This window comes from Enhydra lutris, unplaced genomic scaffold (assembly GCF_002288905.1).
Source record: "Enhydra lutris kenyoni isolate GAN:26980312 unplaced genomic scaffold, ASM228890v2 scaffoldscaffold57, whole genome shotgun sequence".
Taxonomy (NCBI): domain Eukaryota; kingdom Metazoa; phylum Chordata; class Mammalia; order Carnivora; family Mustelidae; genus Enhydra; species Enhydra lutris.
The window spans coordinates 9576701-9587706 of record NW_019154141.1 but is presented as its reverse complement, the minus strand read 5'-3'; the positions used below and the strand labels follow the sequence as shown (position 1 = coordinate 9587706).

The following is an 11006-nucleotide window of genomic DNA, read 5'->3' as shown; positions in this document are numbered from 1 at the left end:
CCCCCCCCGCCTCCCAGCCGTGCAAATCTCGCGAGGAAACACGCGGTTTCACTAGTGTGTTTACACCGATCACTACTAATCCGGACCGAACCGATCCGGATTAAGGGGCCGGAGGCGGGTCCTGGGCACCAGCGGTTCTGACCCCCCCGCCCTCCGCGCCGCACCCGAGTGGCCCCCAGCCGAGCGGGCCCCCACCTCCCGGCCCGGCCTGGGCCCTCCTGCGCCTCTCTTGGCCTTTGTCCGGCGCCAGGAGGCCGGTCCCGCGCCCCCCGCGGCCGCCCGGGCCCGGGCCCGCGTCAGGCGCCTGGCTCTGTACGCGAGCCCGGGGATCTGCGGCCTCCGCGGCCCCCCTCCCCCGCCCGCCCTCTCGTGGAGCCCGGCGCCGGCGGCGGCTGCCCGGGCGGGGGGTTGCGGCGCTCAGGAGAGGCCCCGGCTCCGCCCCGGGCCTGCCCAGGGGGAGAGCAGAGCGGTCCGCGGCCGGGTCGGGTCGGGGCCCCTCCCAGGAGGAGCGTGGAGCGGCGGCGGCGGCAGGTGAGAGGCTGAGCCCCGGGCGGGGGAGGGCGCCGGGCCTGGGGCATTAACCGTCCGGGGGACCCCCTCAGCTGAGAAGGCTGCGGCCCGGGCCCACCCGGGGGCTGGCGCCGGGCCACAGCTCCTCGGCACTGAGGCGGGAGGGGCTCCCCGAGGGCTGCGGGTCGCCGAGGGGCCGGGCTGAAGATGGGGGAGGCCCAGGCGGCCCCGGCCTGGAAGTGGGGCCGGCGGCCGCCAGGGCGAAGGGGACGCCCCGGCAGCTGCAGGCCCCGGCAGCCTCCCGGGCGCCCCCGAGAGCCGGCCCGCCCTCCCTCCGTGACAGGTGGGCCTGGAGTTGGGGAAAGTTTGGAGCCGGCGGGAGGCGAGGGGCGCCGGGATCAGGCCCCATCGGTTCTGCTTCCCGGCTGTAGGGAGGGCTGCAGGGAGGGCTGCAGGGAGGATCCCAGTCCAAGGCCCCGCTGGAATGAGACAGAGTGGAGATTTCCTTAACATGAGTTGACATTAAATGGAATAACCGCTGGGGCGTCATTTTCCGGACCAGGCCTGGGGATGGAGGTTTAGGAAATGTTCCGAGAGACCCTAGGGTTTGAGGGAAGCTGCAACCTCTGCCATTCCGGCCTTGATTAGGGCAGGGCCAGACGCGGGGAAGGCCACTTGGGGGGGAAAAGACTCTCTCCCAATCTCCCTTTTCCTTTCTTTTTCTTTTTTAAGATGCCTTTCTGCCTTTTTCGAGAATTTCCTTATTCCCTCGCTAACCTGCACTTGTTTGTGAGGGTGAAACTTTAATTTGTCACCCTTTCATTCCCCTTTGCCCCAGGCTCTCAATCCAGGAAGGGAAATGAAACTGGAACACTGGTAGGGGTTGTTACAGTTAATGTGGAGTTGTTAGATTGCAGAGGAGAATGTTTAATTCATGTTCCCAGTGAACTTTTAAATCATGCCAATCGTTCCGATCGCTGTTTAGTAATATGTTCAAAGGGGGGTCTGTGTAATGGTGTATGCTCCTATTCCACTTTTAATACTAGAGAGGTTTCCAGTGGGTTCTGCAAGAGTTCATCTCTTGCAGTGGATGGACGTATTTGCTGAAAGTAGCCTGTGCATTTATTGGTCGTGGAAGGAGTTTAAAAATGGTGTCCTCCTGCCCTTCCCTGCTTGGAAGGAGTGCTAAAAGCAGATGTCTAGAGAAACCTACTGCTCCAGGGAGTGGTCAGAAAAAGATTTTCTAAAGGGATGGTTATGGAGCTCTACTAATTTCCTGAGTGAATGCTGGTTGATGGTTTTACCATGGGTTCTCTATTAAATTTAAAATAATTAATTCCTTTTTTCATGAGCTCCTGTGAGCTCTTCAGAGAAGGGCCCTATATAATATAATAGAGTTATTTGAAGTTATTTGTAGCTACTGATTCATGCTACATTATTTTTAAATTATTATTAACGATTCATATTTTTAGTTTAAGAACTAGTTCCTGTGGGTTTGGGAAACAAATATCCAGAAGTACTTAGTTAAATTCAAAGCTTGGTAGGAGGAATTTTTTGTTGTTACTTTGCAAGTTAGCCCTTGCTCAACTTTTATGGAGATTATATGAAGGGTTTGAGGGTTTTTGCTGTTAAAATCAGATCAGAACTAGACAAGGATAAGTAGCCCTTGGAAGAGGACTTCTGAGCCATTTTGAACTTTAAATGTATTGTTCTTTGTATTGCTGTATTTACTTGAGGCTTACCTGTGTGTGAACATTCAGTGAAATAATTACTGCATTTTATTGTATTTAAAAATTGGTATCTCATGTTTTCGTTTTTCTGGTCTTACAACTTACTTTGTCTTTTTCAGTAGAAATGATGGAAGAATTGCATAGCCTGGACCCTCGAAGGCAGGAATTATTAGAGGCCAGGTTTACAGGAGTTGGTGTTAGTAAGGTGAGTAAAATCCTGATCATGAACACTGTTCATAGTCTAATTGAAACACATTTAGATATCAATTAGAGATCAGTTTGGGTGGGCCATACGGATAGATTTGCAGGGGAGATCAGCTCATGGTTCCAGTGAACTTTTCTTAGATCCTACCAGTCATTCCACTAACCTAACAGTATTGAAGGGACTTTAAGTGAGGGTATATGCTTCTCTTTCCCCTCTAATATGGGAGAGGTTTCCCATGGGTCTTGCTGCAAGGATACTGATGGGGTTGTATATCTGGATTTTGTGCCATATTTTGCCAAAACTCAGTCATTCAAAAAAAAAAAAAAAAGCTGTTAATGGAAAGAACTTGGCATAGATTCATTACAGGTTTTTGTTTTGTTTTTGTTTTTGGATAGTTACATGCTAGAGTTTTGAAAAATCTGCTTCTGTTAAGTGTGTTAGTTCTCCCAGTCGGCAGTTCAGCAGACTCCTGGCTGCACCCGCCAAACTGCCTTCTCCTTCCTCCTATTTTTCCTTCTACTCGCTCCTCATTTTTGTACTAGGAGCATAAAGTAAGATCAAGACCCCATTAATGTTTGGTTAAATTAAGCAGCGTTAATGGCTTCCTATGCGTCTTCATGTAGTTCACCCCTCTGCTTTCATAAGATGGTTTTAGTGCAATATATTTATGATTTTAATACAACATGTAACATATATTTGTTATGTTTTATTTAAAAGCTTCACCAATCCGAGATTGTTGCATTATTTGGCCTTGAGACTTGGGAATTTTTGATCTTTGACTTAATGCGATACATTTCTGTCTGTGCTTTGCAGCAAATCTTACTTCTTACGGTGACCTAAATGTTAGTCTCAGGCTTTGGTGAGCAGCTTCTTAAAGGAGAAGGTGTTGGCAAGGTTTAGTTGGAAAACTGGCTGCTTTGAGGGTCTCATAGTTTTGGTGAGCTGGAATAGCCTGATAGTTTTTTTGTTCATTCAATAGCTATTGAGTGCCTCCTGTATACTAGGCATTGTGCAGGGTTTCAGGAATGATAGATAGCTCAGTGCTTCCAAGCCTCTGATGTGGAGAAAGTGAGAGGGAAATGATACTTTGGTGAGATTTGTATTAGAACTGTGACAAGGTGCTATGGGAACACAGGATTTGTTACACATTCTATAGTTATCATTATTATTATTTTTAAAGATTTTATTCATCCATTTGACAGAGAGTGAGATCACAAGTAGGCAGAGAGGCAGGCAGAGAGAGAGGGGAAGCAGGCTCCCCGCTGAGCAGAGAGCCCGATGTGGGGCTCAATCCCAGCACCCTGAGATCATGACCTGAGCCAAAGGCAGAGGTGTAACCCACTGAGCCACCCAGGTGCCCCACATTTTGTAGTTCTTGGTTTCTTTGGCCACTGTTATTAAATAATGGACTTGTGGCACTTTGGAGTGGCTGTAGTGACTGTTGATGGATATTAAAGATACATGTATAAACGTGAGTTCTCTGATCTAGGAGAAGTAGCTTCAGCTGGAAGTGAGCAGTATATTTGAGTATAAAATTGATCTCTGATTCAGTTGATTATCTAATAGTGACTTTTGATGTGTCTTTTAATTTGGGAATTCAGCAGAAATTTCATATCCAAATCTGTCTGTTCAAGTGATCACCTATGGAATAAAAGTAAGTTTGTATTCAAATTGTATGTTGTTTAAATTCATTGGGTTTTGTCATTAGTATGCCTTTTTTTTTTTTTAAAGATTTTATTTATTTATTTGACAGATAGAGATCGCAAGTAGGCAGAGAGGCAGGCAGAGAGAGAGGAGGAAGCAGGCTCCCTGCCGAGCAGAAAGCCCAACGCGGGGCTCGATCCCAGAACCCTGGGATCATGACCCGAGCCGAAGGCAGAGGCTTTAACCCAGTGAGCCACCCAGGCGCCCCAGTATGCCTTTCTTTTCTTCAGTTTTTAAGGTCATGATAGCTATATCCAGGTATACTTTTGATGGAGTAGGGCATAAGTGATGGGGATAATGGACATTGTGAATCTTGCTGCCCAGGCCCAAGTTAAAATCATGTAATTAAGGTGTCAGGAAACTTAATCTGCCTGTTTAATAGGAAGTTTTTCCTCTTATATATAAGAAATTTATTTATATCCACATGTTTTAATGTCCTTAATTGCATGTTATATCGATGTTTTTAGTCATTGTAAGTATACTGACGACAGTAAATGTACAAGGATCAAGATTGATTTTTTTTTTTTCCATAGCAAAGAATCTCTGGGTGGTAGGGGGGGAGCAAGTAAATTTTTCTGTAGCTTGGAGTTAAGAAGAAGAAAAAAATCTCCATTTTGTGAGACTTCCTTTGCCTATAAGACATGGTATCGCTTAGACCACTGATTTGAAATAGGACTGGGGAGGAGGAGGCCATGCTACTGGGAGAAAAGGTGCTTTGAGAGAAACTCCTCCTAGTTTTGAATTCCTCATTATGGGTCATAACATAATTTCCCAACGAGGATGTCATTGAATTGATAGTTTTCAGTTTCGCAAAGATCAAGAGAGCTTTCAGCCCTTGCTCTAAATGGGAGAACCGAGTGACTTTCCTGTGATAGTGCCATCTAGTGGGACTGCTGTAGCCCTCAGGGGCTGTCTCTTGAGTTTCTCCTAACTATTCATACCATTTTCAGTACTTTTTGATGTCCATAGAAGGAAGAAAGTTAGTGCCACTGTGGATTCTTTCCTAATGGACAAGAGTGTTTTAAGTAGCTGTGGTGTTTGAACTTCTGGTTGCTAATAGATCTTCCGTCATGTTGCTTCGAGTTTTTTTACACCTGCAAACTAGATCTGCATCACAAAACTCAGGTGAAAACAAAATGGTAAAGCTACCACATTCATCATTTATGTTTCAGTTGCTCTTCACTGATGTCTAGAATTTTAATCCACCAATTAGAAATTTTTTTGCATATTGCATTTATATGCATTCAGTTTCTGTTAGTGTTTTTAATTCATAATCGGTAAACCAAAAGATTTGTTTAGTGCCTTGGGGTGCACTGCATGGATTTTTTTTTAAAAGCTTGGTGTTTTCTGTCATTAGTGGGAGGAAAGTAGCCTAATTAATATGTCCTGAGAAAATACAGCTGGTTTTCCTTCTCTATCTAGTGCCACTTTTTAGGAGGACATGTAACCATCTTAGCATTTTTGAGGTGATGAGGTTATATTGGGCTGTGAACCTACTTTTTCATTTCTTGTTGACCTGGTATGTGAGCTAGCCTCCTTCTTTCTTTAAGATCTCCTCCCTTAAGTACTGGATAATCCACTTGTAGTTATGTGAAACTGCCTGCCTTGTATTCATGTGTTTTCATTGAGGACCTATTGCAGTTTCTCTTCCCTACTCTGCTCTTTCTCTCACTTTTTTAACATTTTTTAAAGTAATCTCTCTATTCAACATGGGGCTCGAAGTCACAACCCCAAGATCAAGAGTCGCATGCTCCACTGACTGAGCTGGCCAGGAGCCCCATTTTGACAAAGTACAGGTCGTCTCTGACTCCAGGGGTTGTGTAAAGTAGCTAGAATTCCACCATTGCATGCACTCTGTAGCTAGTTTACTTTAGTGGGTTTTTTTGTTGTTTTTAAGATTTATTTGTTTGTTTAAAGAGCTTGTGAGAGTCGGGAGTGGGTTGAGGGAGAGAATCTTCAAGCAGACTCCATGCAGGGCGTAGAGACTGATGCGGGTCTGATTGTCAAGACCCTGAGATCATGACCTGAGCTGAAATCAAGAGTTGGACACTTACCCGACAGCCATCCAGGACCCTGTAGTTTGTTTGTTTAAGTTTATTTATTTATTTAAATCTCTACCCAACGTGGAGCTCAAACTCATGACCTTGAGATCAAGAGTCACATTCTCTTCCTATTGAGCCAGCCAGCCACCCCTGTAGCTAGTTTAGTTTTAATGCTAATATAGTAGCAAATACTTAAGTAGTACTTACTTTGTGCCAGGTATTGTTCCAAGTACAATAAGAGCAATAAGAAGTGAATTTAAATCTTTTTTTTTTTTTTAAAGATTTTATTTATTTATTTGACAGAGATCACAAGTAGGCAGAGAGGCAGGCGGAGAGAGAGGAAGGGAAGCAGGCTCCTTGCTGAGCAGAGAGCCCGATGCGGGACTCGATCCCAGGACCCTGGGATCATGACCTGAGCTGAAGGCAGCGGCTTAACCCACTGAACCACCCAGGCGCCCGAATTTAAATCTTTTGTAACAGGGATGCTAGTCTTAATAAATTGTGTTCTCTTTTTGTAAGACATACCGATGCCCACTGGTTGAATTACAGACTTAGAAAGGGTTGCATTATGACAACTTGCACTTGCATTATAATTATATAATTTAATGTAAAATTTCCTAACCCTAAGAAATGTAACTGTAAAATGTGAGAATTGTTGATTCTCTGAAAACTAAATTAACTGCCTTGGAAAGACTGTAAGAGGTGAGCCAATAAGGAGATACCTTTAAATGTTTACAAAATTTTTTTTATTTTTGTAAGATGGAAGAATTCTTCATTTAGATCCTTGACAAGCATCTTTTAAGTCTTGCTTCACTTTTAAAGAAATTGAAACTAGAAATTTGGACAATGCATTTTGGGTGTGGTTTGTGTGCGACTGGAGCTGTAGTCAGTGGATCTATAACTCAGAAGGCCTGCATCCAAAGACTGGCAACAGAATATACATTTATAGGTTTGAAGTTCAAAGAAAATGTTTAAGGTGTAATTTTTTTTACATTTTTACATTTATATTTTACATTTTTTTTTACATTTTTTACATTTTTTTACATTTCCCCATTGCAGTCTGCTGTTTCGACTGTCATTAATTTCAGTTGTATTGAATAAAAAAGATTATATAGTATGTGATGGTATTGAAAAGAACAAAATGAAAAGCCATGAAAGTGGGACAGTCTCTTTTGGCACAATAAGAACCTTCACTTTGTAGAGCCTGAAGTAAGACCAAATACTTCTAGTATCACATAGTAGATTTTTGATGTCTTAAAGAAAAATGATCTATTTTTCTACATTCTGTAAATTTGTGTTACATGACCACTTTTTTTTTTAATAAAGATTTTGCCTATATATTTTGAGAGAGAGTGTGCACACATGAGCACAGGAAGGGCAGAGGCAGAGGGAGAGAATCTCAAGCAGACTCCACGCTGAGCACAGAGCCCCAAATGGGGCTCAATCTCATGACCCCGAGATCGTGACCTGAGCTGAAATCAAGCGTCATATGTTTAACCAGCTGACCACCCAGGCACCTCATGATCACTTTATTTAAAAATTTTATTTTTATTTTTTCTGATACGTGATCATTTTAAACGATCAAATTTGACTTCTGAAAAGATGTTTAACCAACTTACACTTTTTCTCCTGTCATTTAGTTAATCGGATCAATTATAAGGTGTTATTTATGGGGGCGTCTGGGTGGCTCAGTTAAGTCCCTGATTCTTAATTTCAGCTCAGGTCATGATCTCAGGGTCATGAGATTGAGCCCCACATTACGCTCTGCACTGGGTGTGGAGCCTGCTTAAGATTCTCCCTCTCAGGCACCTGGGTGGCTCAGTCGGCTAATAAGCATCTGCCTTCAGCTCAGGTCATGATCCCAGGGTCCTCTGCTCAGTGGGGAGTCTGCTTCTCCCTCTCCATCTGCCCTGCCCCAACCCCCCATGTTTGTGTGCCCTCTCTCTTTAAAAAAGAAAAAAAAAATCTTAAAAAAAAAAAAAAAAAAGATTCTCCCTCTGCCCAACCCTTAAAAAAAAGGTGTTAGTTATGGATATCTAGTGTTAGCTATTTTACATACCAATCCAGTAATTTTAAAAAATACACGTTTTGGTGTTTTATATTTAATTCATAGTTAGACAGTGCTCAATAAGCATAAATTCTAAGAAAAAGTCTACACTTAACACCATTGAATTTTAAGGCACTGTTAAATTTATTATTATGTTTGGCTTTATGTTGTCTTCACCCTTTCATTAACTTAGTATTTGTTTAATTTTCCTCTCATTTTCACATGTAGTCAAGTATCAACTCATGTCTCTACTTACTCTGAAATTTCTGAAGCAGTTGTCTGTCCTGACTGCTACTTTCTCAGTCCTTCCTCATTCATACCGTAGTAGCCAGTCTCTCCTATCCCATATATCTCTCTGTAAACTGTCCCCAGTTAGATTTCTAAAAATAGGGGTGCTTGGGTGGCTTAGTAGGTTAGGTTTATAACTCTTGGTTTTGGCTCAGGTCATGGTCTCATGGGTCGTGGGATTGAGCCTCCCCTGGAGCTCTGCACTCAGCTGGGAGTGTGCTTGAGGATTCTCTCCCTTTACCCCTCCCCCCACCCATTCATGCACTCTCTAAATTTTAAAAAAAAATTTTTTAAAAAATAGATCTCTAAAAGTACCAGCATTATTATTTTCCTCTGTTGCTTTAAAGGCTCCTGTTGCCCTGTTGGATAGAGCTAAAACTCCTACCCTAATTTTTCAACTTCATTGGCTGTCTTCTCTCCCTCTTCTGTCGTAAACTGTGACTGATCTCCTAACCTGTAATGTTAGCAAACAGGCTCATACTTTCTCCTTTACCTTACCTCTTTTATTTGCCTGATGAGCTTTCAGCTTTTTCTTCAAAGCATAATCTAGACATGTCATCTTTATAGCTTTTCTAGATACCTGCACTATTCTAGTTGCATTATTTTATTAGTACTTGATAACCTCCTTTTATTATAACATACTATTTGTTTCCCTTATTAGTCTCCTTGGGAACATGTATGATATCTTTATCTCTGTTGAAATGCTTAACACGTTGTGTACATTGAATAAGTTTTTGTTGAATGGAAAAGAGTATTGAGAAGATGAAAGTAGAGTTAGTTGTCATCCATATAGGCATGATCTGTTCTGGCTGCTCTAGCTTATCCTTTTACTCCAGTCTAAAAATTCTTGTCCTTCAGTTAGAAGGTTTGGTTCATTTACATTTAATGCAATGACATATTTAGGCTTAAATCTTACTGGTGTTTCTTTATAAGTCTTTCTGAAGCTTTTTTTGTTTTTGTTTTGTTTTTGTTTTTTGAAAGAGAGATCACAAGTAGGCAGAGAGGCAGGCAGAGAGAAAGGGGGAAGCAGGCTCCCCACCAAGCAGAGAGCCCGGTGTGGGGCTTGATCCAAGGACCCTGAGATCATAACCTGAACCGAAGGCAGAGGCTTAACCCACTGAGCCACCCAGGCGCCCCTTTTTAAACCTTAAGCCTTTTTTACCTTTTTTTGAAATGATTTTTTTTTTCATTTTTTGATTAGCTTTCTACTGTGAGAGATAAAGAAATAAGCCCTTAATACTTTTTCTTTCCCCACTTTCAGATTTTTGTCAGTTATACTATTATTTATTTTTAACATTCCATTTTTCCATCTTCTGGTTTGAAAGTTATACTCTTTTATTGGTTACCACAGAAATTACAATGTGTTATCTGTTGTCAAAGATTAATGTTAATCAGCACCTTTGTCCTATTCCTTTTTTTTTTTTTTAAAGATTTTATTTATTTATTTGACAGAGAGAGAGATCACAACTAGGCAGAGAGGCCGGCAGAGAGAGAGGGAGGAAGCAGGCTCCCTGCTGAGCAGAGAGCCCAATGCTTGGCTGGATCCCAGGATCCTGGGATCATGACCTGAGGCTTTAACCCACTGTGCCACCCAGTCCTATTCTTTGTCAGTACAAGGGGCTTGAAGATTTAACTCCATTATTCCTCTTCCAACTCACATGCTATTGCATATTTAATTACACACATATTTTTAATTAATAAACTTTATTTTTTAGAACAGTTTTAGGTTTATAGAAAATTGAGCAGATAGTACCAAGTTCTCATACTTCCTCCCTGCCTCTCTAGATTCTGCCCACTATTTTTTTTTTTTTTTTTTTTAAAGTAAGCTCCATACCCACCATGGGCTTGAACTCATGACCCGGAGATTGATTAAAAGTTAATGCTCTGTGGACTGAGCCAGACAGGCATCCCTACTTTCCCCCATTATTAAATCTTAACATTAGTGTGGTAGATTTGTTACAACTGATGAAGCCATATTGTTATGTTACTATTAACCAAAATCTGTAGTTTAACATTAGGGTTTACACTTTGTGTTGCACAATTCTGTGGGTTTTGATAAATTCAAGAAATGTCATGTACCCACTCTTTGTATATATATTTTTAAGATTCACATTATTATTGACTCTGTTTATGTACTCAGTGTTATTTTAACCTAATCTACATAGGTAAACCTGTGTTTACCATTTTGTTCTTCATTCCTTTTTGTGTCCCTGACCTTTAATCTGGAACACTTTTTCTTCTAAGATATTATAAATATATTCCTAACATAAATCCTTTGAAATTCCTCTAGTGTGGGTCTACCAGTGATCGTCCTCCATTTCATCTGCTTTAAAATAGCTGGGTTTTTTGCTTTACTCTTTTTTTTTAAGGTGGGGAGGGGCAGAGGGAGAGGGAGGAAGAGAGAGAGGGCACCATAAGCAGGCTCCACACCGATCGTGAAGTACAACCTGGGGCTCCACCTCACCACGCTGAGATCATGA

The 11006-nt window shown here is 42.3% G+C and overlaps 1 protein-coding gene across 3 annotated transcripts in view; it reads left to right on the top strand.

Moving 5' to 3' along the window:
• Positions 1-475: 475 nt before the first annotated feature.
• The window catches only part of LOC111158073 (tousled like kinase 2), a 115690-nt gene continuing 105159 nt past the window's right edge, over positions 476-11006 (top strand). Inside the window, exons 1-2 of one of the 3 annotated variants that reach the window (XM_022519891.1) lie at positions 476-531; positions 2363-2445. In XM_022519891.1, the coding sequence (XP_022375599.1) occupies positions 2365-2445 (81 nt within the window). In that variant the 5' untranslated portion in view covers positions 476-531; positions 2363-2364. Of the gene's footprint in view, positions 532-2359; positions 2446-11006 lie in introns of those variants that run through there. The other 2 variants (XM_022519890.1, XM_022519889.1) reach the window with 2 other exon arrangements.